Raw genomic sequence first — 17949 nt, 5'->3', positions numbered from 1 at the left:
TATATATATATTTATATTTTTGTGCTGAATGTTGTGTATATATAGTGGTTTGTATAATATGTTGTTTGTATATCTGGAGTGTTGTAACGAAAATAATTTCCCCCTGGGATTATTAAAGTATTTCTGATTCTGATTCTGATGATTCTGATATGCTGTGCTCACAGCTTGTCTCTACTGCCACCCAGTGGACAAAAATACAGTTACTGCAGGTAAAGTAGGCCTTCATTACGTGATGCTGTGATAAGATTGTATTAAATGCTGGTTTTATGCTGTTGTTTTTAACCCTTTCACATCTCCAGCCTGATCTTATGTTTGCACTTTTGAGTATAAATGTCTGATTTTAGCTTTTCTTTTTGTTGTCATGGAAAACAGAGTGAACTGATTGGAGCACTCTGTATTAATAAAGGTTGGCTGGATTAATCACCCTCATGAAGGGCTGTAAATTGTGGAAGAACTTTATTGGCTGTGGAAACTTTACCGTACTTTACTCTCCTGTATCATGAGAACCAGCAGCACTGAGTCACAGGCAGTCTTTCTTGATGGATCGTCTGGGCTGAATTGTTCTTATCAAAAAGTAATTATATTTGATCTTTTTAATGAGTAAGATATTTAATCAACATTGTGGAGAATTTAAAGATTCTAAGAAGTAATTATTCATATACTTAGAATCTATTTACAGTGACACTGAAACTACTCATACTGATACATATTAAACTCAATGTGAATTATCTTATCATTAACTCATTATAAATAAATAGAATCACTTTAAAGTCAATTTATTTCACACTAAAATGACACAGACTTACAGAAACAAGATTTAAAGGACAAAGTGATGCTAACAAAGTGTAAAAAAGATATATTTTCTCAAATAAAACACAATTACAGGATTTATTAACTGACATCAGAAAAAAGATAAAACCAGTCTCATTTTTAGCTTCATGTTATGATTGAATCTAAATCTAAATCTAAACAGTGGTTCTCAAACTTTTTCATGCATGCCCCCCTTCAGAAGCTAAAAAAAGTTACAGCCCACAACCCCAAAAATTCAATATTACCTGCAGAACAGAAATCATTTTAATAAAGTGTAAATACTGTTTACCATTCTTCTCTCTCTGGTTGCTCTGTCTGAGGTTCCACCTGAATCTCAGCCCTCTGATTCTCCTGCAGGTATTTATTAATCTGCTCCTTTAAGAGCTCTAGTTCACGTTTCCTTTCTGTTTTTTGACCAATCTCCTTCTCTGTTTTCTGGAGCAGTTTTTTTGTGACCTCTAACAGATTTTTAGTTGCTTCTATTCTCTTCCCCAGATCTTCTATCATATTCATAAAATTTGTTTTTTTCTCTTCAGTATATGCCTCCTTCAACAATCTCTTAACTAAAACAAGCTGTTTATTCATACAACCAGAGAGAAGGTTAAGTTCAGATTTGTGTTTGTCCAGTGCCTCCTTATATTCTGTCAGTGAATCAACTGCCTGTACTACATCCTTACATTCTTCTTCATTCCTTTGTAATGCTTCACTAAGTTTCTTCTTCTTCTTTTCTAAACACTCATTTTTCTTCTCTTCTGTCATATGCTGCTCTCCGTCTCTTTCCCCTTCAATCAGGACCTGGAGTTCTCCGTCACTGTTATGTGTGATCTTCTTTTCTCCCGGTTCAGCTTCATCCTCACTCATATTGTTTCCTGTGTAAATGTAGAATGAATACCTTTTTTAAGTCCAACGTGTCAAAATACTGCATTCACACAGGGACAAGTACAGCTTTTGATTATGGTTTTCTTAAAGTACTTTATTAAACACGTTTCCATGATGTACTGTATTCCTCTCTACATCAACAGCACCAACAGCATTAAGGTTAAATATTTTGAAATTATTAATTTTAAGTTGAAAAATACATACAGGAATAAATTACTTTGTCATTTCAGACTGGATATCAAATAAATATAAAAAGAAAATGATAACTTTGCTTTTCAATGTGTTTACATTCTAGTGCTGTGATTACTTTTGTAACTTGCACCTTCCTGAACCTTTAGTTTTTACTGCTGCAATCGATTATTTCATATACATTTATTAAATATGCTCAATGTTAGATTGAACATTAGAATCCCAAAATGCAAATTGAACCGTTTTAAATACTCTTTCGTACCCACCTCCATCAACATTTTAAATAGACAGGGAAGTGTGCAATAACTTGGTGTTCTGCTTGTTCTGTTTTTTTATTTGTTTTAATCTTTCATTGGATGTGTCATGAGTGTATATGTAGCCTACGTGTGCGTCTTTAGCTGTTATATGTATTTTATGTGTATTTATTGTCTGTAAGGGCAGCTACTGCTATACATTACGCGCTTTGAGTCCATGACAAATTTCCCCTATGGGACAATAAATTATATTCTATATTCTATTCTAGATTACCTTTCACCTTTCACATGTACAAGTTAAGACCAGTTAGTTGAAAAGAGGTTTTAAAGGCATCTAAAGGATTATATACACTTTAGGTTTTCACAGAGAGTTGTATTGTTTTGTCTGCCTGTTAAATATGGAGCTAAAAGGAAACAAGGGAGTACAGCGAAACTACAATCCATATTTTATAATTACCATCAAATGGCTGCAAACTTGACATTAATAAAGAATTTTTTTACTTACGGATTTTGGGATGCCTCAGTTTCCACACAGCAAAGACCAGAACAAGAACACACAAGAAGCAAACAGCGAAGTTGATGCCGATACGAACAGCAGAACTAAATGGGACGATGAATAAATCTTCTGAAATCATGAAAAGAACAACAACATGTCAGTTATCACATTGTGGTCCTTTGTCCTAGTTATTGGTTTAACATCAAGAAGGCGGGTCTCTAATATGAATCTGTTGAGAGATTTAAAGAGAAAGAGGTTTCTGTGCTGCAGAATACAAGGACATATGAACATTATTGTCTGTTAACCTTAATGCCTGGCTGCCACCATGCAGCTCAACAGGAACGACACCACAAAAGGCGAGTCAAACTCCTTTCTTTGACGGTGACAATGTGCAGGGCTTTGTGGTAATTAATTACTCTAGATATATAACTTGACAGTGTAATAGTGTCCCTTTAACTGTACATATAAACATATAAATCATTTTCTACCTGGAACATAGATGTGTGTCTCTCTGGTCTGGTTGATGTTCTTCTGTTGGACTCTACAGATGAAGTTGTTGCTGTGTCTCTTCTCCACAGTCACTCTGCTGCTGACAGTATAGAGGTCATCAGGACCTCTGACTGTCTCTGTAGGTCCAGCAGAGAGGAGGTTTCCCTCACCGTCCAGCCAGACCACCTCAGGCTCTGGATACCAGCCTTTAGACTCACACTGTAGAACCAGTCCAGTCCTGGCTCTGTCAATACCAACTATGGCAGGTAGGGCAGCAGCACCTGATGGTGATATACTGTGAAGTTGAGTTGTAACAATAACAGCGATTCACTGGAATTCAAGCTCCACAAATTTTATTCAAGCACAAAGAACATATACCATGTTTAATTATTTCTATACAACTTCACATACATATGCTAAATGTCACTGCTCTCTTCGTGAAGTTATATCAAAACTGAATTAAATGAAGGCAATAAAAGTCCACTTAGTCCACTTACCAACAACGAGATGAACAAAAGCGTTTTTGTTTAATCCTGGAATCAAACATTTGTACATTCCTGCATCAGAGAGTTTGACTCCGGAGAGCTTCAGTGAAAAGTCTCCGAGCTTCAGTTTGTTGGTGGACACTGACGTTCTTCCCTCATACGCTGGATTTTGGACCCCCAGCAGGTTCTGACCACCACGTCTCACATGGACAAATCTCGGGTACAGGTCAATTCTCGACCACTCAATGGCCATTGAAACAGCTTCCACGGCGGGTTCCAGGCGACACGGCAAAATGATGTCATCACCAGCTATTGCAGCTATTGGCTGAGGTGGACCAATCACCTGATGCTGACCTAGGAATAAATGTATTAACTAAAACTATTCACCTTATTAAATTAAATGTTATTTAGTAAAATAGCAGTAAAAACACACATAATGTTTTATTGATGTATGTATGTTATGTTACCTTCAGAACAGTGTGTTAGCAGAAGCAGTCCAACAGTGTGATAGAGAAACACAACAGTGCTGAAAGTGAGCTGAGGTTGAAGGGACCCTCGGTTCTTCAAATGGAACATTTTGGACTTCTGAAAATGGAAATAAATAATTTGTCATTATACTTTCCAGGTTGATGATGTCAGAAGTATCATCTGTCCATAAAAGATTGTGTGTTTTGTTCACTTCCTGCTAGTCAGACCTCCGTTTTCATGTTCATGCACATAAAAATAAAATTCACTGAATTTGCACTGTGGATCCAAACATGTTTCAAAAATATTCTTCCAGTTCCTTTCTACTAAGGTGCAGACAACCTGCGGATAGCGTGTTCATGGGACCATTTGACCAAGGGACTTCTCTCATTACTCAGTTTTAATTCTACACATATGTAATGAGGAATTCCTATTTATTTGAAAGGGTATTAACTTGAAATAATAAATAATAAAACCACAGGAAATAAGAAATATATTTATAAAAGAGCACATACCTGCTGCAGGTGTTAGTCGGTTGTCTCAACGCTGAGTACAATACTGCACGGTCAAAGTCCTCTGATTAAATAATGTTTAACCCAGACGTAAGGAAGGCGCTGCACTGTGTGACTTGTTTTCTGTTTTACTGTCTGCTGTTACTTAGGTTTGTTTGCTTACTACATTCTTAATAAGTTTCTTGCAGCTCTCAGTGAAATATAGTCAAATATACCTATTTTAAATATTTCAACACATTGGAGAGGTGTTACCATATTTCTTTTTCAATAACAATCTGCTGTTGCCTCTTTTTGTATCACAGAGATGTTTTAGCCTCAGGCTATGGAAGTCATACATTTTAGAAAACAAGGTTTAAACCAATCTGACCCTTATTTTCATATATGATATACAAGATATTATAAAGCACTGCAGAAACATTAAAGTCATATCGCATTGACTGTAATTGCAACACACCAAAATTGCCGCACAATGAAAAGACAAAAAAGGAAGCTCACAGCTGTGTTGCCTATGATGTTTCCTTGTTGGCCAGACCTGACAGTAAACAGAGCATAACATTGCTTCAATTAAACTTTCTGTTTTTACGTCACAGAAACAGAACGTTCACAGCAGTTCATGAGTTAAGTTCAACCAGCCACGACTCATTCTGAGCATGCACAAATTAAACTGGAGCAGGGATTTTATTATTTTTACTATTCATCCATATACATTTATACATATACATACATACATACATATATATATATATATACATTTGAAAACAAACTCAAGTCATTCATTTTATTTGTTTTATTAATTATTTTAATTTGCCACAGAATTAATCATACATTTAACACAATTAAACTCAAATGCCACACTACTAGGTCACGCCACAAGATAATCAATCATAGAGAAGTCCAGTAATTTACAGGAACCACAAACTGTCCAAGAAGACAAAGGGAGGAGACATTAAAGACTTTAGCCAGCAGCACTATCCTTACTCATCTTAAATATACATTGTAAAATTGGGCAAATACGACTCAATGATCTCTTTGCAAACCTTCTTGGTGCAAGCTGTTTTTCAGAACATTTTTAACAAATGATGCTTTTGTGCGATGGGAACAAAATCAGCCATTTAAAAAAGTGATGGAGACATGTCCCTGGTGGAAATGACACCTATGATGAGTCAGTATTTGTCTTTGTCTCCTCTCTCTCTAACTGCTTTGACTGAATTTGAATATTTGTGTCCTCAGGTTGTTTGTTCATTTGTTCAATCTGGTTGTCGACTTTCTCCTTCCTTTTTGTTATTATTGTAATCACATCCTCTGTTTTATGAAGTATGTCATAAAACAGAGGATAAACAGCCAACAAGTTAACTTGTGTAATTATGACAAGAACATTGGAATCGGCATTCTCTTTCGCGGGCAAGTTTTCAAAGTTTCATTCGCGCTAAAAGGCACTCGGGTGGAAACAAATAATTAATTCCATCTAGCAGGTCCGTCTACAGGGAGCTGTACAGACAAATTAATTATTTTAATTCATTCCATCTAGCTGTAAACATACAGCTGTAAACATACAGCTAGACAAATAATTAATTCCGTCTAGCTGTACAGCTATTGTTTATCTGCTGTGAAGGTGTTATTGATTATTGTGTTTACGTGTGTCATTTTCGGTTTATTCAATCAAACTGTAAAGTGTCTAGCTGTATATATGCTTGGTTATAGCACAAGATGTATGAAACATGCATACAGCATTATTTATGTTAATTTATTTTTCTTTCTTTTAACCCATTCTCACAGGTTGACCAGCAATAAAGCCCTGTACTTTAATCAAGACCTCTTACCTCATGCCTGTCACTGGAGGAGCTATTTGTGTGGTTGCTAATTTGACACTGTTGATGTCTAATTGTGCAGCTAACACAACTAACTAACTTCACTTTATACTTTTTTGTCCTAATAATTTTGCAACAACGTTTCTCTTCTGGCTTTATTTTGAAAGTGTAACCGTGCGTTACATATTTATTTTCCTAATTCAGTCCACCCGGACGTGGGTAAATGTGTTGTTGCTAACTTGACAGTGCCACAGTCTCATATCAATCAAAAATCCCTGCGAGTCCAAAAGTGACGCTAGAATGGTACCTACAGCGTCACTTCTTGAAGGATATAGGGCCACTGACCAAGCTGCAGTTTTTGACATGTTGGGAATGAGAAAGTGTTGGTTTTTAACCCTTTCACATCTCCACCCTGATCTTATGTTTGTACTTTAGAGTTTAAATGTCTGATTTTAGCTTTTCTTTTTGTTGTCATGGAAAACAGAGTGAACTCATTGGAGCACTCTGTATTAATAAAGGTTGGCTGGATTAATCACCCTCATGAAGGGCTGTAAATTGTGGAAGAACTTTATTGGCTGTGGAAACTTTACCGTACTTTACTCTCCTGTATCATGAGAACCAGCAGCACTGAGTCACAGGCAGTCTTTCTTGATGGATCGTCTGGGCGGAATTGTTCTTATCAAAAAGTAGTAATTATATTTGATCTTTTTAATGAATAAGATATTTAATCAACAATGTGGAGAATTTAAAGATTCTAAGAAGTAATTATTCATATACTTACAGTCTATTTACAGTGACACTGAAACTACTCATACTGATACATATTAAACTCAATGTGAATTATCTTATCATTAACTCAATGTAAATAAATAGAATCACTTTAAAGTCAATTTATTTCACACTAAAATGACACAGACTTACAGAAACAAGATTTAAAGGACAAAGGGATGCTAACAAAGTGTAAAAAAGATATATTTCCTCAAATGAAACAAAATTACAGGATTTATTAACTGACATCAGAAAAACGATTAAACCAGTCTCATTTTTAGCTTCATGTTATAATTGAATCTAAATCTAAATCCAAACAGTGGTTCTCAAACTTTTTCAGGCATGCCCCCTTTCAGAAGCCATCAAAAGTTTACAGCCCACAACTTTCTGAGGCCTTTCAGGCAAACACAAGTCAGACGTGCCATTTCTCTGAGTTTCTTCTGCTCTTGTCTCTGGACTGGTCTAATTCCAGTGAAGGAAAAGGCTATATCACATGAACATGAGGATGTGAGTGAGAATAATCTGACCAATGTTCACTCTGATTAATACAGAACATATGAACTGAACCAGTGTGTTCATTACACTAACCAAGTCTTTCAATATTACCTGCAGGACAGAAATCATTTGAATAAAGTGTAAATACTGTTTATCCTTCTCTCTCTGGTTGCTCTGTTTAAACTTCCACCTGAATCTCAGCCCTCTGATTCTCCTGCAGGTATTTATTAATCTGCTCCTTTAAGAGCTCTAGTTCACGTTTCCTTTCTGTTTTTTGACCAATCTCCTTCTCTGTTCTCTGGAGCAGTTTTTCTGTGACCTCTAACAGATTTTTAGTTGCTTCTATTCTCTTCCCCAGATCTTCTATCATCTCCACGTAAGTTGTTTTTTTCCCTTCAGTATATGCCTCCTTCAACAATCTCTTAACTAAAACAAGCTGTTTATTCATAAAATCAGAGTGTAGGTTAAGTTCAGATTTGTGTTTGTCCAGTGCCTCCTTATTTTGTTTCAGTGAATCAACTGCCTGTACTATATATTTACATTCTTCTTCATTCCTTTGTAATGCTTCACTAAGTTTCTTCTTCTTTTCTAAATACTCAGCTTTCTCCTTTTCTGTCATGTGTTGCTCTCCGTCTCTTTCCCCTTCCATCAGGGACTGGATTTCAGCAACACTGTTATATGTGATCTTCTTTTCTCCCGGTTCAGTATTGTTTCCTGTGTAAATGTAGAATTAATACCTGTTTTAAGTCCAATGTGTCAAAATATTGCATTCACATAGGGACAAGTACTTATGATCGGCCTTTTACTGAAACAACAAAGAGTATTTTCACACTGAAATGCTCCCTGTTGAATATTTACACCCTCATCAACCCTTGTTTTCTTAAAGTACTTTATTAAACACGTTCCCATGATGTGCTGTATTCCTCTCTACATCAACAGCACCAACAGCATTAAGGTTAAATATTTTGAAATTATTAATTTTTAGTTGAAAAATACATACAGGAATAAATTACTTTGTCATTTCAGACTGGATATCAAATAAATATAAAAAGAAAATGATAACTTTGCTTTTCAAAGTGTTTTACATTCTAGGGCTGTGATTACTTTTGTAACTTGCACCTTCCTGAACCTTTAGTTTTTACTGCTGCAATAGACTAATTTATCAGTGGAAATCGATTATTTATATACATTTATTAAATATGCTCAATGTTGGATTACCTTTCACCTTTCACATGTACAAGTTAAGACCGGTTAGTTGAAAAGAGGTTTTAAAGGCATCTAAAGGATTATATACACTTTAGGTTTTAACAGAGAGTTGTATTGTTTTGTCTGCCTGTTAAATATGGAGCTAAAAGGAAACAAGGGAGTACAGCGAAACTACAAGCCATATTTTATAATTACCATCAAATGGCTGCAAACTTGACATTAATAAAGAATTTTTTTACTTACGGATTTTGGGATGCCTCCGTTTCCACACAGCAAAGACCAGAACAAGAACACACAAGAAGCAAACAGCGAAGTTGATGCCGATACGAACAGCAGAACTAAATGGGACGATGAATAAATCTTCTGAAATCATAAAAAGAACAACAACATGTCAGTTATCACATTGTGGTCCTTTGTCCTAGTTATTGGTTTAACATCAAGAAGGCGGGTCTCTAATATGAATCTGTTGAGAGGTTTCTGTGCTGCAGAATACAAGGACATATGAACATTATTGTCTGTTAACCTTAATGCCTGGCTGCCACCATGCAGCTCAACAGGAACGACACCACAGAAGGCGAGTCAAACTCCTTTCTTTGACGGTGACAATGTGCAGGGCTTTGTGGTAATTAATTACTCTAGACATATAACTTGACAGTGTAATAGTGTCCCTTTAACTGTACATATAAACATATAAATAATCTTTTACCTGGGACATCAATGTGTGTCTCTCTGGTCTGGTGGATGTCCTTCTGTTGGACTCTACAGATGAAGTTGTTGCTGTGTCTCTTCTCCACAGTCACTCTGCTGCTGACAGTATAGAGGTCATCAGGACCTCTGACTGTCTCTGTAGGTCCAGCAGAGAGGAGGTTTCCCTCACCGTCCAGCCAGACCACCTCAGGCTCTGGATACCAGCCTTTGGATTCACACCGTAGAACCAGTCCAGTCCTGGCTCTGTCAATACGAACTATGGCAGGTAGGGCAGCAGCACCTGATGGTGATATACTGTGAAGTTGAGTTGTAACAATAACAGCGATTCACTGGAATTCAAGCTCCACAAATTTGATTCAAACACAAAGAACATATACCATGTTTAATTATTTCTATACAACTTCACATACATATGCTAAATGTCACTGCTCTCTTAGTGAAGTTATATCAAAACTGAATTAAATGAAGGCAATAAAAGTCCACTTAGTCCACTTACCAACAACGAGATGAACAAAAGCGTTTTTGTTTAATCCTGGAATCAAACATTTGTACGTTCCTGCATCAGAGAGTTTGACTCCGGAGAGCTTCAGTGAAAAGTCTCCGAGCTTCAGTTTGTTGGTGGACACTGACGTTCTTCCCTCATACGCTGGATTTTGGACCCCCAGCAGGTTCTGACCAACACGTCTCACATGGACTAATCCGGGGTACAGGTCAATTCTCGACCACTCAATGGCCATTGAAACAGCTTCCACGGCGGGTTCCAGGCGACACGGCAAAATGATGTCATCACCAACTATTGCAGCTATTGGCTGAGGTGGACCAATCACCCGAGACTCACCTGGAAAAAGATTTATTGTTTTTTTTGTAGATCTGCAGCAGGAACGAAATGAACATACTCACCTTATTGAATAAAATATTATTTAGTACACCAGTAAAAACACTAATAATGTTCTTATTGATGTATTTATGTGTAAGTTACCTTCAGGGCAGCTGTAAACAGTATAGTCTAAAGGAGATTTGTGTTAACAATGATGCTGGAACTTTACAACTGACCTAAAATCTCCTCAAACCTTTTTCATAACAGAGAATCAGTATGTATGTTGGTAAAGTTCGGCCCCTCCTCCTTCATTTTTTCTTCTACAATCCGCACTATAAATCCATGTTTGCCCGCTCATCTTTCGTATTCCTCTCCTGTGTGAAAGATGGGTGTCATGCCCTTGTCTTTTTATCATCATAATCCAACCTGTTGTTCTGAATTTATTCTAGGTAACGCTTCACTACACTGACACTCCTATTTTGCTGTTCTTATTTATTTTATTTGTGTAGTACCTGAAGCATTATTATTTAGCAGTGTATTTACACAGATGTTCTGCCTTATTACATGTTTGGTATGGTATTTAAGTTCATATTCCAAGCTTAATATTTCCAGCTCCTTTGCTTCATTTGTTTGCTTTATTTTATGTCCTTGTCAGAATGAATATAAATCACCTCCATAGAGATCCAGGTGTCACGGATTAATATCCGGCTCGACTAACTGCAATGCATTTTATGGTGGTGTCAGTCACACTCCCTTCACTGAGTCCAGTTGGTGCAGAGCTGCACTGAGAGATGTTAACATATTACTAACCCTGTCGTAGCCAACTTAAACTGGCTCTGTGCCAAATAAGTGTCACTGATCCGTTGCCTGGTTTTGTGCCTGTGTTTCTCCTTTAAACTGTAAGTGGAGCTCTGCTTGTTATTCAAACCCCTTGACTGGTGACGAAAGGCGACCAGGCCATTGTAGGTAAACCCCCAAACTGTGGAACACTGCCACGTGAGATTAGACATCTGTAACATATTTTCAACTTTCAAACCTTTATATTTTATTTTTATGTTTTTTATCCTTCCAGTTCTTGTATTTTTTTTTAATCTACTTTACATCTACTTAACAATCTTTTTCTTGTCCGGCCTCCATGTTCTCCTGTTCTTCCTGGGGTATTCCAAGGTATTTCCAGGCCAGACTGGATCTAAATTCCTCCAGCTTGTTTAGAATCTGCCCTGATTTTCCAGAAAAAATTGTCTTTAATCTCATTCTTTATCTGACTTGTATGATCATATCTGAGTGTTGGAAAGCAGATCAACCGGTAAATCGAGAGTGCTGTAAAATGTTATCTTACTGTCACACATTAACAAGCTTCAACACATGCTGAACATGATTTAACACCTTCATTCATAGCAGTTACTCACTCCTACAGTCCTTTTCCATGTACCCTAACAAATTCATCTGACATCTACATAAGACATTGTACATCTTTACACATCCACATAGAAATATATATGCAGAACTTTTTTCCCCACTGACATGCATAACAAAAGCCCAATTATTTAAATATGATGTATAAAGCTTACAGGACACAATGACAATACTGTATATTCACTCACCAACAACAAGATCAACAGTAGATTCTGTACCCAGTGTAGGAATGAAGCATTTGTATTTTCCATCATCAGAGAGTTTCACTTTGGACAGTTTCAGTGAAATGTCTCCATGTCTCAGGTTGTTAATGGACACTGATGTCCTTCCTTTATAGGACGGATGTTTTTTATTCTCCAGTTCCACGCCGTCACGCCACACATGAACAAATCTGGGGTCCAGGTCAGATCTCGACCACTCCACAGTCATGTCTGAAGCATCGGCAGCAGGGTCAAGGCGACATGGCAAAATGATGTCATCACCGACTGTTGCAAGTATTGGCTGAGACGGACCAACCACCTGGGACTGACCTGAGGGGAAGCTGAGTGAAGTTCCACGTACAACCATTGGACCATTCACACACAAGTCCAACCCCACAGACACACATACCACTTATTCAGTCCAGCTACATTGAAATGATTACTTTCACCTGATGAGATAATGCTGCCTAATCCCAGCAACAGCAAAACCTGAGTGCTATGATGTGTACTGCAGAAAGTTTAACGATTAAAGATTTAACATAACCATAAAATTGTTAATCACACTTTACTGTGGCTGTTATGAGCACATATAACAGGAAAACAAATGAAATGCATTACCACTGAACATTTTGCTGATCCCAACCTTTTGCAACTTTAACTTCCTATTACCTACAGATAAATAACAGATCCAGTTGTGTTTGTGTGTAATTACCTGCACAGCATTGTGTTAGGAGGAGGATGAACACAGAGTGATGGAAAACCACATCAGTGAAGGAGCTGAGCAGAGGTTTAAAGGAGAGTCCATCCTTCAGGAGAGGCATCATGGAGATTTAAAAACTGAAATAAATCTGTTGTAAAATGTTACTTTCAATGAAACTTCTACAAGTATCTAGAATCTCTGTGTCTCAGGCTAAACATGAAGCTAGATCAAATTCAGGATCTGGATTATATCAACCCTTCTTGAAATTCATCTCTACAGTACTTTTCACAGAGCAATACATTACGACAATGACATTCTGACATTGCAATATCTCTCTTGCATTGTTGTTTTAACAGATTCAATAGTGCATGGCATTCCCTCCTCTCAGTTTACAACAGTGTAAGTCTATGCTTTCCTTTAACATACCATAGCCACCAGCTTTTCTTATTTTGTACACTGTAAAAATACAGAACTGATAACGACTCTCATTCGATTAAATCTATGGAAATTCTTGCTAGAAGATTTTAAAGCAGACACAGCCACTTACCTGTTTCATGGCTCAGACAGTCACATCACCACAGAGTAAAGTAAACTGCAGTCAAACTCCTAACATCCTGTTTGCTTATCATGTGACTGTTATCAGATGCCTGGAGCAGCCAATAATAATATGACAGTGTTTGCTGTGATGTGTTCATAGTACAGAGAGTGAAAACTAAAAAGGGGCAGATACAAAACAATAACAATAAAAATAACTTCAACGGTACTCCAACAGAGTAAATACAGTGAGTAAATCTTGGACTTACTCAGAGACACAAGTACTACTCCCAATAATAGATGGGATAAGACATTCATTAAATGGTTCATTAAAGGAAATATGTCAGTTTTGCTGAGTTTTATTTTGTATATATATATAACCTAAAACAATATTTCAAGACATGTTCAGTTGAAATAGAAATTATACAAAAATCTGGAAATTTAAATAAAATCAGTAACTTCAACTTTTAAACTGAAAGATTTTGTAAAATTGGTAAAAATATATATATTTTTAAATTTAGTAAATATAACAACAGTACATGATTAATTATTCAGTACAGAAAATTATATTTAACAAAAGTAATGTGTAGGCTTATAGGAAATAATTACATTTAAAAATTCATTACAATAATACAACACAATAACAGAAAACATCATATTATCACAAAGTATTTCATTAAAACTGGCTTTACAAAATAGCTATACATGACATCTGTGTCTCTGTCCTGTTGCTTTACTTTACTGTTACATCATTACTCATATTTAATCCCAGTTGGACTGCTCTTCATCTTGAAACATGTCAACTGTTGTTGTGTTTGTCCTGAGTGTCTCCTCCTGGACTAGTACTCTCAGTGTCAAATGAATCAGGATTTTCGTTCGTCTCCTCCTCTCTCTCTATCTGCTCTGACTGAAGTTGAATGTCAACTCTTTGTCTCTTTGTCTCCTCTAGTTGTTTCTTAATTTGCTCGATCTGGTTTTTGACTTCATTCTTCCTTTCTGTTATTATTTTAATCACATCTTCTGTTTTATTAAATCTATCCACAGTGCTCAGTAAAGCTGTCTTCATGTTGTCCATTTCTATTTTGTATTTTTGTGAATGGTTGCTCTTTTTGTGCAGTACAGTACTGTGCTGTTGTTTCTTCTCAGTCTTCAACCTCTTTTCCTCCAACTCCTTTAGCTGTGACATAAGTTTGTCTCTGGAGATCCTCAGTTCTGTCTTCTGTTCCATTAATACAGAAATCACATGAATCAAGTCTTTCTCTTCTTCATCTTTCTTCTTTAACTTTTCTTCATCTAAATCCTCCATTTCTGTACTTCCTCTGACAAGCTGCTCTCTTTCTCCTGTTCCATCCTCAGTTTTATTGTCATGGTGCATCTTGTTATCTGTACACAGAGGAAAAGTTCTTTAAAGAATGTCAAATTTACATAAGAAGTTTTTCTTATGTAAATGTTGTATGCACTGTTGCCTTTTAAACACATATACGAGTATGATATCATCATGATAAAAATAAACAGAACAGAGAATTGGTGGTAAAACTAAAACAGGACAAATATAAATGCTGTCATAAAAGCTGGTGTTAAAATAACAACCTGCACAAATAATCCTCTCAAAACGGAAGCAGGTCCCATTTCTAAATAAATCCATAATGTTACTTTTACTATTATAATACTACTTGAACATTAAGAAACTCCATGCCATGAGAAATATGAGCTCATTTCACCTACATATGATGCATGCACTCGTCTAAGTTTAGCATGACGCACACAAAATATTGTGTCCTGGTAATGCAGTGATACATTTTTTATTACACACTAGAAAATAGTTTGGAATGGTTTCAGCATAAATTCATCCTGATTTTCTGTAACACACTTGTTACAACGGTCACTGAAAAATGTAGAAACAAAAATAAATGCATTTGTAACTCACTGCCTTTGTTTTGTTGTAGTTTCCAAAAAACAAAGAAAGCTGCAGAAAACAGCAGAACGCCAACAGACAAGACCACGATGATACGAACAGCAGAACAAGACGGGGCCATAAATACATCGTCTGAAATTACAAAAAAGAAAAAAATAATTTCTCTCAATTCTATTTATATGAAAGTGGACTCAAGTTTTTAAGTTTTGAAAGAGTGAGCTTAAGAAAAAAAACGTTTTGACCTCGAATTTGGATTTCATTGTCTCTGGTCTGATTGATTTTCTTCTGTTGGACTCTACAGATGAAGTTGTTGCTGTGTCTCTTCTCCACAGTCACTCTGCTGCTGACAGTATAGAGGTCATCAGGACCTCTGACTGTCTCTGTAGGTCCAGCAGAGAGGAGGTTTCCCTCACCGTCCAGCCAGACCACCTCAGGCTCTGGATACCAGCCTTTAGACTCACACTGTAGAACCAGTCTGTTGATGGCTTTATCAATATCTGCTATGATAACAACATGAGAGGAAATAGCACCTAATGGAAAAAGAGAGGACAGTTTTATACATTTAATATTACGTAATCACATTAAACCTTCAGTGCAGAACAACCCCCCGGCAATTATAGTTATTAAACTGACAGTGTTGACTTATGCTTATGATGTATGCCTCCGCAATGCTCTGTCACTATGGTTGCTCCCCCCTTGAGCTCTGGCAAACCAAGCATTGCTGGGTGGTGTTAAAAATTACCGATACACCAGTGTGGGAATGTCACCCCAGACACCAGCTATAGTGAGATTCACATATGGGGGGTGTGAATGGATGTTCATTTGTATGCAAAAGTCCCGCACTCCAGCTTTAAATATAAAGTTGTCATATTAACCAAAATCACAGTGCTAATTTACTGGATATTTAGATGAATGAGGTATAGCAGCACAATGTAGATGTCCCCTGATGTGTCCGCTCTCTTCAGCCCACAACTGATAACTGCATCTTTAAAAAACGTCCACTTACCAACAACAAGCTCAACCTCCGATGTACCCAGTGCTGGAATAAGGCATTTATAGGTTCCCCCATCAGTGAGTCTCACTTTGGACAGTTTCAGTGACATGTCTCCATGCTTTAGTTTGTCAGTGGACAACGTTGTTCTTCCGACATATGATGGATTCTGATTAAGCAAAAGTTCCACACCGTCACGCCTCACATGGACGAATCTGGGCTTCAGGTCAAGTCTCGCCCACTCCAACGTCTTATTAACCACGTCAGTGGCAGGTTGCAGGTGACATGGCAGAATGATGTCTTCGCCAAGCATTGCCAGTATTGGCTTGGAAGGCCCAACCATCTGAGACTGACCTGAGAAAGAAACAGGTGTATTTTTAATAGCTGCCTATGCCCCTTCATGTGGATCCCTTTTCTAGCTTTACAAGATAAAATTAATGTATAGTTCCATAATATACTTGGTGGTTGAGCTGGACTACCTTGATTAGCCTGCTGCCACTATGACGCTGCCTCAGATATGCAAGGGAAATTGGATGGATGGATGGATGGATGGATGGATATTCTTGGTGGCACACCAAGGTGTTTGCTTGAGCAGGTTTTATGTGTCAGTAGTATTAGACTAAATCTTGAAGACAAATTGAAGAATTCGCAATTTTAGTTTTTGTTTTTACCTGTATTTTTCTCAGTATTTTTACATTAAAATCTCCAAGGTGTCTTCAAGTGAAGAGTCTGATCTATATTAGTTTAATAACTTTTGTGGATGAGAGTAGGAAAATGTTCATGTAGCATGCTACAGCCGGGCCTGGGTTGTGCTCACCAGTTACCACTATGGTACATCCCCAGGATCTTGCCATACATATTGTGAGTGTGTGTCAAAGCCTCTGAGAGTGCATAGTGATATTAGACCTATTACTGTAAGTTGTTTTACATGGTTCTGATCTAAAAAAGTAAGGCTCAAGTGTTGATGATTTTTCTTTATTTGCACAATTAAATTCTAAACGTGATGTTTTATCTTTAAGATTCATTTCAGATTGTTTCAGATGTGTTTGTGTGCAGTTTACCTCCACAGCAGTGTGTTAGAAGAAGGAAGACAGCAGTGTAAAGAAAAACCAAAGTACTGATGGTACTGAGATAAGATTTAGAGAGCCTTCCATTCCACTGGTGAAACATCCTGAAAACTGAAATAAACAATCATAAGATCTACAAAATATCATAAGTACATTATCACATCTCAAATATAAGGCAATTATTCACCAGTCTTATAAAGTTGAAGAAAGATATCTTAAATATAGGCTTGTTCATACAGTTAGGGATCCAGACTTGAACTTCAGCTTCAAATATTTAGCTAATAACATTTCAGCGCTCAGTAAAGTAATAAAACATCAGTGTAATAGTTTTTCTCTCTATGAACTCTGTATGTTATACAGCAGTAATACTGTTAAAAGTGGATTGCAGGAAATGTTTTCCATGACATACTTGCATGTTGGCTCTAAAATCTGCTCACGAAGGACCTTGTGATAAACTGGTCTAAGTATTATAACTGAAAAACTGTTCTAATTAGCCGTTTACCGGTAAAATCTTTCTTACATTGTACGTCTTGCAAATGACACTGGGTGTGACAAGCCTCATAAAAACACAAAAACAGTGCGGTTGAAAGATAATCTGCAGTGATTGTAGATTTGATCTTATTCTTACAGTCAGTCAATATGAATTTTCAATTAAAGTGTATGAAAATCAGCTATTACATTGTTTATTTCTTGTTTAAAAAAGCCACATACCTGTGGTATGTCTCAAAGACTGTCCTCAGCTGCA

The 17949-nt window shown here is 36.8% G+C and overlaps 2 protein-coding genes across 10 annotated transcripts in view; both read right to left on the bottom strand.

The window, feature by feature from the left end:
• Positions 1-13279, bottom strand: part of LOC127360699 (butyrophilin subfamily 3 member A2) — a 24844-nt gene extending 11565 nt beyond the window's left edge. The window contains exon 1 of the mRNA XM_051395170.1: positions 13245-13279. The gene's annotated coding sequence lies outside the window, so the exon portion shown is untranslated. The remainder of the gene's footprint in view (positions 1-13244) is intronic.
• LOC127360693 (butyrophilin subfamily 1 member A1-like) lies at positions 703-17949 on the bottom strand. Of its 9 annotated transcripts, none has more exons than XM_051395155.1 (7): positions 17916-17949; positions 17199-17315; positions 16153-16491; positions 15420-15676; positions 9563-9593; positions 2638-2757; positions 703-1679 (listed from the first exon to the last, which is right to left on the bottom strand). In XM_051395155.1, the coding sequence occupies exons 2-7, from the start codon at positions 17305-17307 to the stop codon at positions 1096-1098; spliced, it is 1440 nt and encodes a 479-aa protein (XP_051251115.1). In that variant the 5' UTR covers positions 17308-17315; positions 17916-17949; the 3' UTR covers positions 703-1095. The 9 variants fall into 9 exon arrangements, with proteins under 9 accessions (XP_051251115.1, XP_051251113.1, XP_051251112.1 ...); XM_051395153.1 differs by lacking the exons at positions 2638-2757; positions 15420-15676; positions 16153-16491; positions 17199-17315; positions 17916-17949 and adding exons at positions 7871-8364; positions 9100-9219; positions 10061-10402; positions 11986-12327; positions 12710-13231 and having other exon boundaries at positions 703-1167; positions 9563-9844; XM_051395152.1 differs by lacking the exons at positions 2638-2757; positions 15420-15676; positions 16153-16491; positions 17199-17315; positions 17916-17949 and adding exons at positions 7970-8364; positions 9100-9219; positions 10061-10402; positions 11986-12327; positions 12710-13231 and having other exon boundaries at positions 703-1266; positions 9563-9844.

This window comes from Dicentrarchus labrax, unplaced genomic scaffold, assembly GCF_905237075.1.
Source record: "Dicentrarchus labrax unplaced genomic scaffold, dlabrax2021, whole genome shotgun sequence".
In the NCBI taxonomy this organism is placed as follows: domain Eukaryota; kingdom Metazoa; phylum Chordata; class Actinopteri; family Moronidae; genus Dicentrarchus; species Dicentrarchus labrax.
The sequence above is the reverse complement of the archived record's forward strand: the minus strand, read 5'-3'. Positions and strand labels throughout refer to the sequence as shown.

Bases quoted from the DNA above. Each gene is read 5' to 3' on its own strand.
- LOC127360693 (XM_051395148.1), bottom strand. From the start codon at position 12,821: ATGATGCCTCTCCTGAAGGATGGACTCTCCTTTAAACCTCTGCTCAGC. The intron at 12,328-12,709 runs GTAATTACACAC...GCTTCCCCTCAG, and splicing joins CCTAACACAATGCTGTGCAG to GTCAGTCCCAGGTGGTTGGT. The intron at 10,403-11,985 runs GTGAGTGAATAT...ATCTTTTTCCAG, and splicing joins TACTGTTGATCTTGTTGTTG to GTGAGTCTCGGGTGATTGGT.